Genomic DNA, 20,638 nt, shown 5'->3' on the forward strand with positions numbered 1-20,638 from the left:
TGTTTATATTCTTCCTGGCGTTTTTTATGTTTTTGGTTTCCAAACAGCAAAACGATACCAAAAACAAAAGGCAAAGACACTTTTCATAAAATTTCTGAAAGCTGCAAAAAAGCAAGATAAGCTAGCTTAAAATTAAAAGACAAAAAAAATCTTCTCTTTGTTCATAAAACCCCGACGAAACGGTCTTGTTAGGCCAGCACATCCTCCAAAAAGAGAACGACTGTAGCACAAAACTATGTGTCTGTCACGACACATCGAGACATAAAAAACTAGAAAATTCAACTAACGAAACAAGCTTCTCAAACAAAGGAAGCAAAAAACCAAAATCACAAACATAAAACCTTTTTCTGGGGACCAAGGTTACAAAGCCAGGTCAAGGCATGTTTTATTCACCGGTTTCTCGCCATGTTTTTCGTTATTATGAAATCACACTACTATTGATCTACTCACTATACCGTAACACTTTGAAAGGTAGAACCGATGCGTAAAGTTGCCCTCATTTCCTTTACACTGATTCAGTTTTTCAGATAGAGGCCATTGTTAAATAATCAATAAATTCATAATAGTTTGTAACTTGTGTTAAACTTATTGGCTAAGTTTTGGTACATTTATCATTTATTTTGAGTTTATGGATCATCAAGACAAATTGTATATTACCTTTAAACTATAATTTTGTCACATAAATGGGTCATTGTACTAAGCATAGTGAACTTCATAATAGGCATTTTGTAATTTTCGGTTGCCACTTTGGTTTCGTGACGTCATCACAATAATTAATTTGCATCAATTATATGTGTTGTCCGTAATTTAGAGTGTTAATTTCAGTTCAGGCACTAAAATGCTGGACATAGGCTTAATTAACTGTATTTGAACATTATCACACGATATTATGGGGGATATTTTGAATTTGGTCGGCCATTATGGCTTTATGACGTCATCACAGTAATTGATTTGCATCAGTTTAATGTTTTATTTATAATTGAAAATGTTAATGTCAGTTTATTCAAAAAAATATTGAAAACTGGCCGAATAAACCGTATTTTACCATTTTTAGCAATATAATGGCGGCCATTTTGAATTTATGACGTCATCGAGCCTTTCCGGTTGCCCAAATTTTTGGAGCAATAGCTAATTTTGATCTACACATATATGCAAAGATCTGTAGCAAATTTGGCACTTTTGTCATTCGTGTCACGATATTTTTGTTAAGCCACCTGACTACTTGGTACAGTCCCTCCATAAAGGACCGTACCCCGGTTGCCGGTGACAGCACAGCCAACGGCAGACGAACTAGGGCCTCAAAGGTCAAAGGTTACTTACGCGTACCAAAACAGAAAGAGTATCCCGCGCGCGCCCCGCGGCTGGCGGTAGTGTGGCGTTTTGTAGCTTTCTCGATATCACAGCATTTCTTATTGACCTCAATTTACCAACTGGTAAGTTTAGATCATACTGTGTTCTAGCTTTTAGTCCATAGCTGTGGTGTTTTCAGACGGGATTCCCGCCTTATGCGGGCTGGTTTTGATACGACTTTCAACCCTTCCAGTCACGGGCAGTAATTAGTATAGCCATGGAGGTATCTCTGCATGGCAGGGCTGTGTGTTACCGGCGTTGTACGGCCTACCACCACAGGCCGTATAACGCCGGTAACACACAGCCCTGCTATGCAGAGCTATTATTAGTAGGACCGCCACCCACACTACAGTGGTCGAGGGGTTAAAAGTGGTCGCAAGGAATATGTCGGAAATCAATATTCCCAGTTTCGTCAATAGCTAGATCTGTTTGTGTTGTTTGTTACATTTGGTAATGGGTAACATTCTCGTCGGGGTTCTCGTCGGCAGTTTGTCCCAATCGTGGTTAAATGCCATGCACTGGCACTGCCAGTTTCCGATAACGACTCACACTATCATAGGGAAAAATTGCGAGACTAGGGCGAGCGAGAAAGTGACGCTTTCTCGCAATTGGTGAGAATCTCTTGTCATTCTCACTCCTAATGGTGAGAATTTTTGAATTCTCACTGGTGATCAGTGAATCAACTCTTAAGTGAGATAATACATTCTCACCGGTGAGAATGGAAATTTTCACCAAGCACGGTGAGAATGGTAATTTTTTTCAGTGTATCAACCAGACTCACTATTCGTTGGTGAGAATCAGCCAAACTTGCTGTTCACTGGTGTGAATCAATCTGGTTAATTCTCACCAGTGAACAATGAGTCTGGTTGATTCTCACCGAAAAAATTACCATTCTCACAGTGCTTGGTGAGAATTTCCATTCTCGCCGGTGAGAATCTATCTATCCAAGGAAAGCATTTCTCATTGCTCACTGGTGAGAATTTTTGAATTCTCACCGGTAGCAGTGAGAATGACAAGAGATTCTCACCAATTGCGAGAAAGCGTCACTTTCTCAGCCTAGTCTTGCAATTTTTCCCTATGGTGTCACATACTCATGCTGCCAGTGTACAATGCATTGTATAAACGACCACACACCACACACACATACAGACGCATGGGGTGTCCAAATCCAAATGTCACATGTGGTATGCGCAAAAAAGAACTCCGAAAAACTCCGCAAGCACATGTGCACACACAGACACACAATTTTGTCACAATTGTTTGAGAAAAAAAATCACATTTGTCTTCCTTTAATCCCAAAGTTCATATCACAATGGAGAAAAAGAAAGCTCTTGAAGGAGCTGTTAATGATGTTGTTGAAGGCAAAATGTCATGGCGGAAAGCTGCAGCAAAATGGGGAGTCAAGAAATCAACACTGGGTGACAGAATTACTGGAAGGGTTGCATTAGGTAGGAGAAGTGGACCACCTCCAATATTAACTGCAGATGAAGAGGACATGATTACCAATTGGACTGTGAGCATGGCAGAGAGAGGGTTTACAGTAACAAAGACACAACTCCGTTATACAGTGAAAAAAATACTGGATAAAGACGGGAGGCAAAATCCTTTAAAACACAAAAGTCCACCAAATCTACCTGGGGACAAATGGTATCGTCATTTTCTGGAGAGAAACCCGAAAGCAAGACTTGCAATCTCTAAGAAGGTTGATGTCAAGGAGACAAAGAATTGTGAGTCAGCAGAGAGCATATGGTTTACAAATTTTAAGACTTTCCTCTCTCATCACAGTCTCCTGGACAAACCCACCAACATTTGGAATTACGGTGAATTAAGTTTTTCTGTGCAGACAAAGACTGGTAAAGTGCTTGGCACAACAAACAGAACAGTGACAGATCCTCAGATAACAGTAGAAGCCTGTATTAATGCAGCAGGTCTAGCTATACCACCATATTTTTTGTTTCCTAAGAAAGTTGGACGGCAATCAAGGAATCCTCTGGAAGGCTCAGTACCAGGTTCAAGTTGCTACTTCACAGAAAAAGGACTGATGGATTCTACAGCATTCCATGCATGGTTTTCTACACACTTTATTCCAAATATACCATCGAAAAGACCGTCTGTCCTCTTACACAACAGCAGTGAGTCACATCTTGACTATGAAACATTCAAACTGGCTGAAGAAAATCAAATTCTTCTGTTCCGTCTGCTACCAAACACTTCAAATTTCCTTCAGCCCTGTGATGTAGCTCTTCTCTCACCGATGAAGATCAGCTGGAGTAAGGTGGTGTCAGATTATGTTGATGACAATCCCAGTCAAGAAGTAAACATTGAGACATTTACTAAGGTCTTCAGAGTTGCTTGGGGAATGAGTGTAACCTATAAGAATGTAGTTGATGGCTTTAGTCGCTCTGGAATTTATCCGCCTGACAAGTCAAAGTTCAGTGGAACATCAGGGACATCATCTACAACATTTGTTGACAACCCATAGTGTAAGATGACAGGCCGGGCATAGATTTGGAATGTAAGTATCTGCAATCACCAAACAGCCTTTGAACTTGTCTAGTTTTGACTCTCTAGATACAACAGATAGATTTGACTCTTGAGTCTAAAAAATGCTGTTCCTCAGATTTTTTGGTAAAGCAACAGAGACAACAAGTGAACAACAGCTTGTAACTCTATGACAATAACTATGTCACAAACCACCATCTAACCCCATCTTTATCAACTTTGCACAGAATGTACAGAAGATTATGTTTTTCATTGCAAACAAAAGGCAAAATTGGTACACACATGAAGAAATGGGGAATTATTTACAAATAGTTGGTCTTTAGGAAACAATTTGTTCTCACGGTCTCTTTTTTATACCGGTAATACTTTTGCTCGATATTAATGATGGTTTATTTTTTGTTTTCTGCCTTCCCTGTGGTTGAAATTGTAAATGCTGAGTGTTAACTACAGTCTACTTTGCCAATTCAAGCCTATCTGTATGTATTTTATGTTTCAGGTATTTGTCAGGGAAAGTTTTGTTCCAAACACCTGATTGTGTGAAAATGTTGTGTGACCATCGCCATCAGACTGGATAAAACCACAACTTGTATCAGATGTTGGCATCAGAGGAAGTACTGCTTTATTTGAAGGACAAATGCAAAAGTTACAGTGTTCAGGCGATCAGCATGAACCGTGATTGCTATGATTTATGATCAATATAAAAAATGACACATGTATTCAGATATAAATATGAAAATTGAATGCTTCCTTGAGACACAGGACTACTGAGTGTCACTGCATTGATGAGTTAGGTTCTATAATTATAATGACATTGGCTACAAATTATGACATGACCTCAACAGTGGTACTGATCAAATCCATTTCTACAATGATTGGCAGGAGACTCAATATTAGCTAAAACTGTTACAGCTCACTGAAATCAGAAAAGAGGTCAGAGCTCAACCCAATTCAGGCTTAAACTTTCAGTTAACATACTATACATGAACTACCCGTACACTGGTGTTTAGGCCATAAAAGTTTAATATCTACATGATTTCTTGCCTTTTAAAAATGTCTATTCTCACTATAGATAAAATCAAGTTGAGAAGTGTATCTCTCATACAGCGCATTGTATTTTTGGTATTAATTGCTAGCATTTCATGACCATGCTGTTCTTGAATAGACACATGTATGCATGGCTGTCAATGAAACTTGCCATTTCCCAGAATATCCAAATTTTTTCGGTACATTAATGTTTTGACGTATTCAATGAAACGTTAGTCATTTTATATTACAGGTTATTGACCATTCAAAGAAAAACTGTTGTCTGTGTCTCTTTATTGCATTCCCTGTTCCTGACTTTTTCTCTTTACAATGAAGGCATTTCATAGCTTAACATGTGTATCTGGAATATCTGTATGATGTTCAGGTAGAATGCACCTCAGAGACAGATATTTAGACTCTCAAACTTTTCAAATTCTTTTCTGATATACCACTTGTGGGGGCTCTCTTGTCTGCTCATTTGAAAGCTCTTTGTGTAAGAAAAACTGTCACGGTCTCATTTTTTTTGAAAATCGAAAATTATATTTTTCTCCATAGAGTAACACAGGGATGTCAGCCATTTTGAATTTCAAATATTGGTAAATCTAGGGTAATTTGTTTCTCTAGTACCAAAATTTGCAGGGTCACCCCCAAGTCTTAATTGCTGAGCAGACAGTTTCCCTATTTTTAGCACCCCTTTCCAAGATCTAATGGTTGACCAATAAAGATGTATTCTGTCCTTGAAGTTGCATACTTTATTTTAGATTAACTAGAGTGCAATTTTCTTCAAGTGGTTAAACTTTTAACAGATAACAGACTTGCAGAGTGTTTATGTATTTAGAGAAATTTACACATGTACATTTGTACATGGTCTTAAATGCCCGTTTTAGGAATGCAAATCATCAAGAACTGCCAGACCAAGTTTGACGAAAATGAAGCCTATTGGTCTATATTTATCACACTAGTATAACAACCATTTCTCCAGATTATGTAACTTTAATTGTGGGAAAGATTTCAGATATTAGATTAGCATATTGTCTTCTTTGTAAACATCTTTATTTAGGAGGAAGTGACATTTGACTAGTATATGACTTAAAGCTTTGCTAGGAGCTTGGACCTCCTCTAGCTGCATGTAAATTCCTCAGCCCTCAAAGCAGATCTTTTTCTGCTATGCGCCCTCTATGGTCAAGTGTGGGGAAGGGAGTGAAGCATCTGGACATTTTTGTTCCCAAATACCAATCACAGCTTGCCACTAGTTAGCCATCTCACATGGAGAAATGGGCTGATGTGCAGCATTGAATAAGCTCTTATCCGATTGGGTAGCTGAATCTTACCAATATAATTAAAACAATACAAATACACTCCCCAAGTTGCTGTGAATAGTGACAATGGACCAATCAGAGAAATAGCTTAACGCTATACATCAGCAGGGAGAAATTTCAAGGCATTAAAAATGTACTGGTAACAATATCATAAAGAAAGGTGAGGCACTCGACACACACGCACACAGACCAGACCGTTTTATGTACTATCTCTCATACACACATGCTGACAAGGCCTGCACATGGTCTTATTCTTACATTTCTTTCATAACCTTGAAGTCTTACCAAAAGAACATGTTCTTTATTCTGAAATTGGACTGGCTGTTACTCATTTCATTTCCACTGTATTTCTCGATTCTCCCCAGATTTTGAAAGGTGCAATAAAACAAAGTCGTTTGATATGGAAATGTAACACGTACAGTTGAGATTCTCCTACAAATAATTTGTAAAAGTTTGATGTTTTTGCCAGAACCATACCTCATGGGGGCAAATGGTAATTTAAAACCTTCATTTGTTCTCTGCAGCAATTCAATTTTGTCACCAACAATAATGAATGGCTGCTTTTTCATCATTCAAATAACTCTAGAAATTTGTCATTCACTGTGCGATGAACTGTCTGATGACTATGTTTTCTGGCAAAACATGGGCAGAAGGGGGATATATAAACAAGCACAAAAGTCACAAATTAATTTTAACTGTAAATTTTATTTCTTCATGTATATTTTCTTTAGGATACAGAACAAAAAGTACAGCCCCAAGGTAGCAAGCTGACAATTTAATCAAAACTAAATGATGTAAACTTAAACTAGGTCTTTTCTTGTGGATTTCAGGTAAACTCCAACTTAGACAGAGCAGTTTAGTATTCTGATTGTCAGGTAGCTTGAATGGTACACTAAATTCCACTGGCATTGTTCTCAGATGAATTTCAAAATCAAGTCACATCAACTTTCTACACTCACCACACTCCTTCTGGCTGACCTGCCAAAGTACTACTAGAGTTGTGATACCATTTTAATTGTCAGCGTAAAATACCTGCCAGATTTGTTATGTGCAGAGTCTATCACAACATTTAAAGCTATACTGATATCCATCAATCAAATACTGATTCTATTAAAGTTACCCTAGCTGTAACTTTTGATGTTTTTGTAAACATTTGCGATCACATGTTGAAACCAAAAGTACCGGTATTCACCTTTTCAAAGAAACCTGCCTGTGATTAACAAGTCTTTTTTATGGCTTATAGTAACAGACAGAAAAAGGTAATGTAGTTAAAGCTGCAAATGCTAGCTTCAGCAAGGGCAAATGCAGTATTGGATGGAGGTCTGCCATAAACTACTGTTGTAACAAAAGTTATAGCTAGTGTCTCTTTAAATAGAACCAGTGGCCCTTGTATTTGCCATTACACAATTTCCAGATAATAGTGGAAATAACTATAATTGGGAACAAGTCACCACTTTGAACACAGTTTGGGCTATTTTCTGTTTTGTCCTAGAAACTGATAATTTGTCTTTGCATTTGAGACAATGTGAATTGTTCAGCATTCATTTTGTTACACCATTACCGATTATTCCAGTCATAATTGGTTATAAGTTGTGAATTCATAGGTATTTCTTCTTGTGCAGTAGGCACAAGGATATTCCTGTTCTTGCAGAACAAAACATAACCAAACATCTATGTCAAATTGGCACTGTCCCTACAGAGTCAAGTCATTGCAGATAATCATACAACCATTATCAACATCCTTGGTCAAAATCATTCTCCTTCTTCTTCTGCATGGTTTGAAAGTAAATCCCAAATTATCGAAATGAGACAAAGAAGAAGAAAAAAATGATCACACCGTATACTTACCCATGAGAGAAAAAAATTGGATTTGTCAGTCAGTGTCAAAACACACTGGGTCAATTTTTAATTTTCAAATTTTTCACTTGCTTAGTAAATATACGGAAAAGAAATCATGAGTTTTGTAAATCTGTACCCGTAGTCTTCCTTTTAAGAAATCTTGGCCTAATATGGAGGGACTCTGCTAAATAAAATAATACAAATTACTATGGTTATTAAACATGAACAATGCTTAGCAGCAAAGAATAATATGTAACAGGTCTAACCTGAGAGCGAGCGCAGCGTAGGGTATATCGTCATTGATGTTTTCGGGCAATAGCATGCTAATTTCTGTGTTTGATGCATGATGCATATTTTGGCCATTGAGGTTGAATTGCTGTCAATTGTTTTCTAGAATAACATTTATAGATTATTATAGCAATTTAACTCGGAAATGCCAAGTTCACTAACGAAAATTATTTAAAACTGGTTAATTACATGATTCTGATCAGTTTATTGTAACAGGGGCGGGAACAGAGGCAGTCTAATGTAAAACACGTACTTGATATTCCCGACGCGTCAGTAGCTCTCAAGCACACGATTTTTAATTCTCGTGTGAGTTGACCGTTCGTTCTTGCGAGAGTTGACTTGTTTCAAAATGGAGGCGCCTAGTGATGACCGAACCGAGCTTTCAAAAGTGATCGAAAATAGTCATTTTGAACCAAATTTCACACTTTCTTTGGAACAGAGAGATTCTTTTGTCGGAAATACACTTTGTCGAGTAGTTTTTGTGGTAGATGATATCTTTAATTTCACGCAATCCCTGTAAAAGTATTCAAAATGGCCGCCTCCATGTAAACAACCGGTAGTGCACTCTTTTCAAACTCGTAGGTATATAGAGATTCCATTCTAAATTTCGTGTACACACGTTAGTCTTATTGCTCGCTTCACGAGCGGCCTTTGGCCGCTCTCGCTGCGCTCGCTATTATTTTGTAAACATAGATGCCCAGATGACCTGAGTGAGTATGCTTATGTGTGGAAACATGTGGAAATGATCATATAGCATATAACGAATATAAAAAGTGTTCCAACATTAAACAGCAATTAAACAATAATTTTAGCCTATGCATATCTATCACCATATTATGGCATTGATGTCACTCACTGTTACAACTTACTGTAAAAAGATTATACTATGTAGGTCATGTTGGGTAACTTGGCATGAGGTCAGAGGCTATAAGTTGTGAATAACAGCACGGTGCTGAACCTGTCTTTATGTTACAGAGTACATTAAATCACAATAACTACACAAAAAGTTTCATACCTTTTACTGGCCTTTCTTCAGTACTGCTTTCTGTCTCTTCAGTATCATCATCTACCAGAGATATGAATGATGGTAACTTCTTGGAATGATCGTCATCATCTTCTTCATCAAAGTCAGCTGATCTCTTCCTTTTTCTCCCATGGTCACTAAGAAATTGAATCAAACAAGTACTGGGTACATAATGTCTACAATATACAGAGTACCTACACTATAATTCTTGCTACCTTAAATAGCTTTTTTCTTGTGCCAATGGGTCAAACTGCATGATACTGAAATGCATTTGGGTAAAAAGTCAACCTCTTACATCAGAGAAAGAGTTTGAGATTGATATTTTTCATGGCAAAAAGTTCTGTTTGTTTGTGAAACTAGCTAAACTCATGCCTCTTTTCATCATATTAGGCATTTCTGGCATTAAATTTGTGAATAACCTAAAACTTAACTTTGACTTCTGTAATATTATGTGTTTTACCTGTAGAAATCCACCATGTTGAAAATATGTGAGACTTTTATGACTCACTTAGGTGGCACAATTGTATTGAGGTGCCGAATTTTGCAGGTGGCAATTGTTACAGATGCCATGACATCATCACAACTCTGAACATAACATTGTTGACACATACACAAACAATTAATGGAAATAATTTCTGCAATCATTTTATGACGTATAAAATACCAACAAAAGTACCGTAAAATTCCCAATTGAGGCCGCACCTCTAATTGAAGCCGCACCCTGACTTTGAAACATTGTCTTGGTTCATTGTTTGCCCATTTTGGGTTTTTGAATTGTACCATAATAGAAGCCGCACCCCTTCTCTGAGCCCATCATGAAACAATGCATGCTGAAATTCACACCAGCTGGCTTGAGTCGCGTCATTGACTTGTGCTAATGATTGACAGGTGTCTTTCTTACAGAAAAAATACCCAATAAAAAGTTCCTGTTTGACACTACTACCATTGTGCATTTTGTCATTGATAGTAACAAAAGTACAAACAATGTCCCATGTATCGGCACGTTTGTGTGTATGTTTGAACACGGCCGAAGTTTTTGTCAGTGTGGTAAACACCGCCATAGTCAATACCTGATGCAACAATTTTGAAGCAACGGTGTTTGTGTACAAGTAAAATAGTTGAGAGATTGAGATACCATGTCTCAAATACGTAGTTTTCATTCAATACCCACGTACCCTTACCGATGCCTGACGTACAACAACACCACCTGCATCATATTGACATAATGAACTGCCTATACTGTACTGTGGCTGCTGAATGACAATGGTGGGTGCATATAAGCTTGTACAGGTTCCGTTTTTGATCATGAGAAAATAAAATTTGACCACAAAACAGTTCACAAAAACATGCCAGTAAAGTTACCAAAGGTCATTCACTTGCCTTTATTACACTATCCGAGTATGAGCCACCGGTTCGGCAACACAAGACAGCTGTAAATCAAGGGGACCCATCTGCCATGGACGCTTAATTTATGCTAATTTTATGCACGATTTTTTCAACACCATTTGATCTTCTATCGCTTTCAAAATCGACTTACACGTCCAAAGAAATTGATTGTACAATCTCTGAATACAGAAGTGACATTTTGTGAAATTTCAGCGTCCAAAAACCCCTAAACTTGAAGCAAAGACATAATGCATGCGCTGCAGTGCTGGTCAACATGGCCGACCTTAGTGAGACTATTCTATTTAGGGGACGGGGGTCAGCAATGTCAGCGAATCAAGAAAGTACTGGGAAAAGGTGTCATTTCCTTACGATGCTGTCAAGGGAACTCCAGTTTCCCATTGTTTAACATCTTTTAATAGTTTCCTTATTATCTAAAAGGAATTTTACCAAGTTTAACGACCAAATACACTACGTTTCTCTTTTGGAGTTACACTAGGGTAGGGGCTTTTTATGCGGGTAATTTATTCACGCAAAATTCATTGGTACTAATTTGCATAACAATAGCGATTGCCCCTGCAATGCTTGGTGAGCATTGAGAAAAATATCGAAACACAGGAAATGTACGTAATTGAAGCCGCACCATGACTTCAGTGCGTGGTCCCAGGGGTCCCTCAAAAATGTTTCTAATACAAGCCGCGGCTTCAATTGGGAATTTTACGGTAATTACAGAAATCTTGACGTTGCTGAGTTGGACTATGATAACCCAATCTCCCCCTGATGTGATGACATAATACAAACAGACATATGCACTATGAAATGCCAGTATTTAGTAATTTACATGGCATATGGGAACTTCTAACTGCTTGCTTGCTCAAGGAATTTTTAAGGATTATCTATTCAAACATCAAAACAATCTTACTTGTTGTCAGTCATCTGATTAGTTCCGATTGGTTCTTGATGGTTTTTGTTTTCAGAAGAGTTTCTCTTTTCTGGCTGTTCTTTATGATCCGATGATGACTTCCTTTTAAGATTTCTCCTAACCCTATGTATCATTTTACACTTCTTTCCATCAGCACAGACACCTGACTTTGCAAACTCTGGACAGTCCAGAACATGTCTCTTTTTGCACTGTAATGAACACACAGTGGTTGGCAATCATTGGAGAGAAAAAAATAACTGATTGAAAACCATGTGTCTGGTACTAAGAAAGTACAAACAATGATTAATATAATGGTGCTATCAGTACAACCTATAATACTACTAGTGACCAATAAAAGTAACATAACTTGCTCAGTAAAATAGAATTCATACAGCTATTCAACTCTTTTTCACTATACAGACACATTACCTATAGCTTTCAATGCACACATGAAGTGAAATAAGTGATCTAGTTGAAAACTCTGAGATGTGAATACTCCATAGACAACACTACTACAGTCTCCATGGGCAATCAACATGCTTACATCCACAACTGGAGGATCAGACCTTTGTTAAGATGTTAGAATCTTACCTTTTCACCTAGTGGACAATACCCTTTTAGGAAATCTTCGCATACTGCAGCACTGCGGTTGACATTGACGTGCAGATATGGACAGTCGTCTCTGTTACAAACTCCACGCAGAAAGAAAGAACACACTGGCATCTACAATGAAGAATTGTCCAAGAAAAATATTCTTACTATGATAATAATCATGTTTGTTTCAAAGAAACACAATGATGGTATGTGATAATACATTGCAAATATTAGAAATAATGAACAATAAAGACTTGTTCAAAACAATCAGAGGAACTGCTGACTGTATTATAAAATTTGGTCATTTGTATACGGTTTTAAAGCAGAGCTTACCTTGTCTTTGGAGACTTTGTGTGAAAATGGGCAGGACGCATCTTTGCAAGTACCACGCAGAAACCTGTTGGTTTTGAAAATATTAAAAAGGGATCACAACTGTAGAAATTTGTCATCAGTGTTTAATGTCACCTCTTTCTCTCTGATGAACCTAAAATATGGGGTCCTTCCTTCAATATGATGGTAATGTTAAGGTTTTTCATAATCAATTAAAAAATACTCCACTCGGGTAAGATTATATTGTAATAATATGATTTAATATGAACCAAGGTTTGTCCTACAGTTTGCCAGTATGGTATACAGAGTCAATGTTGCTGCAAGCTGGGTAGTTGTCTAGTACTTCAGTCCACAGTCATATTATGACATCAATTTATAAGTCATATTCAGCAGACAACAGAACATTAATGCATTGCTAAGATATTGACCCCCAAGTGGTAAAACACAGATATGTGGGGAAAATTACTGTGTCAATGTGTAACTGGTAGACGTGAATATTTTGTACCAATAATGTAATCATGATCAAATGCTATGTTTGACTGTTTCATTTGTACATAAAGATTTTTCTGTAACTGTGTACAGCAAGCTGTGCATGCAAGTCTAAATCTGGTACAATTCTTGATCTTCACCATGAAAAAAGAGTACAAAATGATGGCAAGTACAGTACCTTGTACACACAGCAACTTTCTCGGGATCATGTATGTATTGGCACTTATCACCCCGATTACACTTTCCAAATCTGTTATAGAACATACAGAACTGTTTTGGCTTGGATTTCTTCCATTTCATGGCATTGGTGGTGTGAATGCTACGCTGCAGCATACGTCTGAAACAAACAGGATAACATTACTAAATGTCATAAACATTCTCTCCTGATTAATAATTATTGCATCGTCAGACTGATTACTGAAGATCTCTTACATCATACTCATTAAGTACTTCTTGATAAACTGGCCCTTTGATGTTGATCTCAACAAGGCCTCATCACAGAGCTGTTCAATGCACAATGCTTATCAACTTCTACAAACAAAGTAACTGTAATGCAAAATACATTCATTCAATTTCCTGTAAAGTTTTGGCTGGTTGATTATGTTCTAGGTCGATTAAGGTGGGGTTATAACATGAATGCAGCTTCACTTACATAACAAGAAGTATTAATTCATGACTGAATGTAAGGTTCTGACACTTACTGGGCAAGTATTTTAGTGTAATCTGTCTTCCTGACCAATGTTCCTGGTGTGGTCTGTACAAATGTCATCCCTCCAAAGTCTAACCTAGATGGTGCCTTGTCTGCCTGAGATGCCATGGGTTCAGTCCATCGCCTCATTGTCTTACCAGAGGGGTCTACAGTAAAACGCTGCCCTCTAACATTCACTATCACTTTACTGATTTTATTGTGATGAACTTGTTGCTTGTTTGGTGCTAGAGTGTTGAAAGAAAGAAAAGAGAAGAAAAACAGATGTCCATATCAGAGACAGAAAATCAAATGTCAAGTATCTGTAAATACTGCAAATATCATGTCTGTTATGCAGAATGGAAACACTGTGATGCATCTTTTTCGGTGTGATGATAAGACATCACAATTTAAAGACGATTTAGAAGAATAAGCTTCTGCACTAATTCCTTTGCCAATAAAGAGTGGAATATCTATTTTAAGTCTACCAAGCCAAATAATTGGTAAAGTAATTTGTTTCCAAAAGTTCAATTTTGTCTACTTTCAAACACGAAAACACTGTACAGCTGATACATGAATAAGTAGTAACACTCAGCACAGCAACTAATATCACATCATACAGTACATACTTTAGAATATTAATTTTTCTTCACACTGGAAAACAGTCATTTGGACACAAAAACATGTACATGTGTACATCAATACAAAAAAGGAAAGAAAGACACAAAATGTATACAATCAACAGATAATGTACACACAAATGCATTGATACAAATATCAACACTGCCAGATTATTAGTATGGATATTTATACAAACCTGCCCTGATTAGTTTATTTCTTGTATTCTTGATGATTGCACGGTTATCAGAGATCTTTACTGGCACTGTTGCATTGGCAAGCTTCTTGGCACTGCTACGGTATAGTATTCCTCCAATGGAGACATATTGACAGCTACTGTACTGGCGTTTGTTCACTCTACGATCTACTTTCAGCTTGGCTCGTGAAGGTAATACCAATCTTTGGATACCAAGTGTACTTGTGATCAAAAATTGTCAGAGAGCATTTCATAGTCAGTTTGGCAACAACTTTATCAAGAAAAACAAACATTCAACCTACAAAGTGATCGTAACCGTTATCATATCGGTAGGTGGGGTCAGAAATGTAACGCATGATGTAGTGCTGTACGCCTACAAACAATGCTCAATTTCAAGCTCTGAATTGACCGAGTTCTTTTTTATTTAAACCACAATACATGTACTTGATTTTTTCATAATAGAATAAACATACTAACAGTATGGAAATTTTTACTGAAAATTCATTGTATTAGACCAAATAATTTTAGAGATACTGCAGTTTTGAAAACTGGAAAATGTTACGTATGCTACAATAGTCGGTGTGGTATCTGGACATTTTGTACATGCACCTGTGTCCAAGTATAGAACAAACACTGGTCAAAGCATGCATGCTCCTAACACAGCACTATAGAGAGATAGTTTGGTATGGGTGACTTTGAAGGCCTTTTGTATGAACTTACCTTGCTTTCTTGGATGTTGTTTTGACTAATTTGTATCTGCTGGCTCTGACTGTACTGATACTTTGGTTATCTCTCATTCTGTCCCCTACAGGAATGATGAGGCATTCATAACTTTTATTCTCTCAACACTTCACTTTAAAATATTTCATTCATTTTTAAATTTAAAGTTCACACAGGTTTCTCGACAGCACTTGCATGGCAGAAGATATACTGCTATACGATTTGAGTGTCACATTCACTCAGTATCAACAAATCATTTCTTTTCTTTCAGTGTAATCTCCAGACATTTATTAAATTACAGTGTGTATGTCTTGGCATTAGATGTCAGAATTTAATGAACAAATTTGACAAGATAGAAAGGTTAGTACATGTATATAACATAGTAAATACATGTGCAAATTACAACACTGAAGAGATTCAATCATTTTGAATATAAAGTCCACATCTCTTACCTTTCTTCAGAGAAAATCTTGACACCCATCCCACTTGAGGCACTTTAGCAGTTCCCTTTTTCCTCACCAACTTGTAGCGACTCTTCTTCCATGCAGACGATGTAGACATTCTGTTCAGAGTCAGCTGTGATCTTTGTGGTATGGTATGCTTTGACTTTGGGGTTTTCTTTACACACTTATTGATTCCTCCCTTTCTTATGTATTTATACCTGGTGTTGACTGCTGGAGACTTTAATACATGTAACAGTCCTGGTTGTGTGTCATCTTTCTGTGATGTACATTTCCCCTTTGAAGTCCGTCTGACATATCTATATCTTGATCTAAGGTCTATTGCAGGGAAAGTCTTATTCTTGTCCTTAACTGACCTTTCCTTATCAACAAAGTGTGATGTATTCCTTGCTCTTCCATCATTTGTAGCTGATGATTTGCTTGTGGCAACAGGATTTGACCTTTTCAATTTGAATCTTGATGTAAAATCTTTCCCTCCTGCATGTTGAGTGCTGATTCCACTGGGGCCAGCTTTGTTTTTTTCACCAACGACTTGCAGATTTGGAGATTTGATTGACGATGTAGTATTTGCTTGAGAATCCTTAGATGTCCACTTATACTTACTATTACCCGACAGTGAAGAGCTGAGATGGCTGTTTGAGGGCGCTACATATGTAGCTGAAGTCACAGCCTTAGGAACTGCAGCAGTAGTGTCTCCATGCTTGGCCTGAGATGTTCCTTTTGAAGTAATTGCTACCTGAGGTTTGGTGTGATTAAGACTGAACTGAGATTGTTCTTGAACACCTCCTTGCTTCATTGATGTGGTACTGCTGGGCAAAGCACCAATACTTATAGCTTCACTTTGTTTCAATGGTGCTACAACAGAACATGTTCTTTGCATTGGCAATGTCGTCCCTTCTGTCCTTTGTCTTGAAGTTGTAACAGCAGATCTTTGTGCAGTATTCAGACTTTGTAAATGGTTGCTCTGATTTGCATTTCTCTTTGGAGCATTATGTGTCCTAGTCCATGACATTTTGCTTCTCTCATACATGGGTTTTGTGTACTTGTACGATTGCCTGCCATGGTAACTTGAGTAAACATTGGATGTTGCAGCATTCTTGTGATTTCTTATCAATGCTACAAAGAGAAATAGAATAGTAAATATCTGAGTACTGTTAATAGTATTCTGTAAACTACTCCTTGGAACTCAACTTTGTGACACTTTTGTCTGCATACTTTGCAAAATTTTTGTTTGTACTTTTCACTTTGGTATGAGAATGAACAGTTCTTCTTTTCAACACTGAAGTATTTATACACTTGCTTACTCATCATTCAATTACTTTATTGCACAACTCAGCACCGAACTAAATAAATAAGCCCTTGAGAGTAGCAGCTTACTGGACTAGAAATTGAGATAAATAATATAATATTTGGAGATTGGTTGAGTTCCAATAGTCCATCACGGCATTAATATCTCTAACCATCAGGGACCGTGGTCTACTGGACCCTTAGTTAATCATACTCATCAACTGGACATGGCAGTTTCAATGAACTATTGTGATTATGACATGATATGGGATTACACAACTATTGGACAGGCAGACTGGAGTCAAGTTGTAAGTCTTACAATCACGTCATAGCTGTACAGACACTGCGATGAAAATAACTGTCTTTGAGCTGCCTGTATTTTTATCATCACTTTACCAAAAAATTTTGAAAGAAGGTACATAGCTTTAGTTGTAGATATTTTACACATATTGACAGGACATGATGGTAACAGCACAGGTTTGTTTGCCTGAGGGCTGAGAATTGCCATATATTGGCCGAGGGCCCAGAAACAGATTGTTTTGGGCAGTGGTTAACAGTTTTGGAAACTGTTAACCAGTAACTGGCGCTTTGCATATATCATTATCAAAATGAAACTCACTGCATCACTGTAAATTAATCATAACAGATATTTTGGATGAGATAGATCAAAATATATAATGTTTGAGGTGTGCCTTTTAAATCATAGGTATTTTATGGTGTCTTTTCTCTCTCCCCTCTATAAAAATAAGTCTGCCCAATATGACTGAGCAGTTTCCAAGATAACAAGTTGCATTTGTTTCCTGTGTAGAGAGTAACTAAACCATGTTAGTATGTAAGTGTTCATCAAAACATAAGAAACCGGGTATAAAGCCAGGACAATTTCATCGAAGTTCCACTTGATCAGGATCAGTGTGTCCTCTTGTGCACGAACTTCATGAGTCATATACACATATTTCTAGAAATTTCTATAGCAATACTGTTACACGTAGTACACGTATGTATTTGTGTATGTATGATTTTCATGCCCAAGATAGAACTTTGGAACTACTTCAAAAAATAAAATTACAAAGTGTAAATCCCTAAACAAGGACGGATGGTCTGAATGGTGTAGTCAATACCGGGATGAGTCAATAGTATGAAGTTGAATCTTTCCAGTGTGGCATGAATTGATGCGCAAGTTTTGTTAACGATAACGCGCAATGACTCGGGTTTAAAGATGAATTCATGAATCCCCTGCCTTTCACGACAGTGTTGGTTTATGAATGCCACAGTAACTTAATACATCTCTGAAAACGTTACACAAGAACGGTAGATGATCTGTTGACGGTACGTTTAGAGCGTTTGTCGCCAGAAATTTTCAAGCGATCATGGGAGTTCCCCGTTACAATCTTTACGGTGTTTTGTGACGCTATCCACCGAAGAAATATCAAGTATTGTATTCAACATTCACTTCCTTCATTTTTAACTTATGCGACTGGGTGCATTGAGAGACATATTTTCGCTTGAAAATCACAATTTACCTGTTAAATACTGGAGTTCGTCCCGCAGTTTGTCAGCTGTGTCTTCAGCCATTTTGAAAAATGACGTCATAGATAAATATAGCAGCATAGTATCGTTGGGGGCGCACCTCATTGTGACACATCGTTTGTAAATTTTGGTCCTAATACAGATGCAGCGCAGCAGCATCAGCATGCAGCATAGGCGGCCAAGACGAATTGAGTTTTCCTCACTGTTTTCTCTATCAGTTCCTCTCCTCTTCTTCATGCTCTGACTGATCGGAGTAAATAAAATAAATGATTATATAACCTTACCTAGCCTACGAGACATGTCAAATACACTTCTGTAACAATTGGAAAACAACTTTTTTGTAAACCTCAAGTAACCCAATAAATGTAACATTACGAAGGATAGGGATGTAAATGAAAAATGAACTTTTCCTATCTTTCGCAATGTTGACCAAACCATAAGTTCCCAGATAAGTCAACGGATTGGCATAATTAGTTGTGTTGACTAATCAATTACAAGATGTGTATATGAGAGATAAACGTCCTTGTAATGGGGTGTAAAATAAATAAAAAAAGAGTCAAGAGGCTAGGTTAGGTAATATAATCATTTATTTCATTTACTCCGATCAGTCAGAGCATAAAGAAAAGCAGAGAACTGATAGAGAAACTGTGAGAAAAACTCAATACGTCTGGGCCGCCTGTGCATGCAGCTGTGCATGCCATGTTGCTGTGTGGTCCATCCACAAAGTAACACGGTTCGTCCGAATCGTCCCTTGTACAAGCGAGACCGTGGTTTCATACAATGGGCTGTTGTAAAATGAATAGTTTTAAAGTGGACGGTCGCAAAAGTTAGACAAACAAATCTTGTCGAAAATAAGTATGCTTTAAATTAAAAACCTAATAAATTTGAACCGGCGATTATTGTAAAACAGGAAGTTATTCAAGCATTCAGTTGTTAATATAGAATATCAGTGCAGTTAAACTCAAAAGTCGTGGAAATATGAAAAGTTATTATTCGCCTCCAGAAGTTCGCAAAGAATACAAAATATAAAATTTTCATTCCAAAGCTGTAAAACTCCCAGAAGTGTCAATTATTAAGTAAAATGTTCATCGACTGGTCAATTTTTGGCCACTTAAAATAGCTGGAACATGTCAGATTAAAATCCAGTTCAATTATGGATTTAGAGTCTCAAAAATCACTTATCGGCTATTTCATCACGACTGCAGATTGGGCCAATCAAACTGCCGTGGCACGCTCATAAGTTCGATTATACAAGAAATTGTTGAAATTATATTTATTGGTGAAGTATATTATCATCACCCTATTTTCTAAGGACCGTGTCGTCAATACCAGACGATGACCAATGTCATCCCTAGAAAAAGTCGGGTGAGACTAGACTTCGATGAGATGTTGAACTTCGATTCTACATTGGAATCTTAAAATTGCAGATTATAGTTGTCTTCAAGTCATATGAAACCGGACTTTGTGAGACTTGGGCATAATTTGGTTGTGAGCCGTGATCCAAGCAACGATGATGCTAAAAGTAGTGTATCGATGGAAATCCAACATAAAAAGTGCCCGACGATAAAAGTTCGGTGTCGTGCGAAAGAACAATGACATATTTTCCAAAAATTATTCGTACATTTCGAGAAATGATATATTGTGAAACCGATCTCCGATGTTTCAAAGCTCCGCTATTCGGCATACCAGAAAAGTCCGAAGCGACCGTTTTCTGGATGGAAAACATGATCACTTCATTGGTCGCGGAACGTTATCCACACTGAGCTTGTTCAGGTATAGGTGAAAGGCCACCGACGTTAAGATCGGAAAATAAATCGGGATGGAAGTTGTCGAATAATCATTGGTGCTGTGCATGGACGGAAAAACACTCTTGCTGAATTACGATGCTGTTCTCGTCTATGCAAGATATGACACATTCACTTATTTTAGACGTCTCGGTGTACGGGATTCCTTGACCCGTTTTGGAGATACTTGTCAGGCTTTGTGGACGATAGCTTTGTCGTCACCATCGGGCCGACATTATTTGCTGGTGCAATTAGGCTAAGTTGCTTCATTTTTGTCTTGCCGCTTGCAGATGAAAT

General features: G+C 37.5%; 2 protein-coding genes across 3 annotated transcripts; one reads left to right on the forward strand and one right to left on the reverse strand.

Annotated features, from left to right (window-relative positions):
- The first annotated feature begins 1,320 nt into the window (after positions 1 to 1,320).
- Positions 1,321 to 5,151, forward strand: LOC139147223 (uncharacterized). The gene is made up of 3 exons (XM_070718237.1): positions 1,321 to 1,433; positions 2,652 to 3,865; positions 4,349 to 5,151. The coding sequence occupies exon 2, from the start codon at positions 2,663 to 2,665 to the stop codon at positions 3,830 to 3,832; it is 1,170 nt and encodes a 389-aa protein (XP_070574338.1). The 5' UTR covers positions 1,321 to 1,433; positions 2,652 to 2,662; the 3' UTR covers positions 3,833 to 3,865; positions 4,349 to 5,151.
- A 2,926-nt stretch (positions 5,152 to 8,077) lies between these two features.
- LOC139147224 (zinc finger CCCH domain-containing protein 3-like) lies at positions 8,078 to 18,668 on the reverse strand. Of its 2 annotated transcripts, none has more exons than XM_070718240.1 (11): positions 18,551 to 18,668; positions 15,735 to 16,859; positions 15,283 to 15,367; positions 14,566 to 14,783; positions 13,765 to 13,996; positions 13,242 to 13,400; positions 12,578 to 12,641; positions 12,242 to 12,373; positions 11,651 to 11,859; positions 9,337 to 9,482; positions 8,078 to 8,214 (listed from the first exon to the last, which is right to left on the reverse strand). In XM_070718240.1, the coding sequence occupies exons 1-11, from the start codon at positions 18,660 to 18,662 to the stop codon at positions 8,147 to 8,149; spliced, it is 2,550 nt and encodes an 849-aa protein (XP_070574341.1). In that variant the 5' UTR covers positions 18,663 to 18,668; the 3' UTR covers positions 8,078 to 8,146. The 2 variants fall into 2 exon arrangements, with proteins under 2 accessions (XP_070574341.1, XP_070574340.1); XM_070718239.1 differs by having other exon boundaries at positions 8,078 to 8,217.
- Between the last annotated feature and the right edge of the window lie 1,970 nt (positions 18,669 to 20,638).

The sequence above is a fragment of the Ptychodera flava genome, chromosome 13, assembly GCF_041260155.1.
Source record: "Ptychodera flava strain L36383 chromosome 13, AS_Pfla_20210202, whole genome shotgun sequence".
Taxonomy (NCBI): domain Eukaryota; kingdom Metazoa; phylum Hemichordata; class Enteropneusta; family Ptychoderidae; genus Ptychodera; species Ptychodera flava.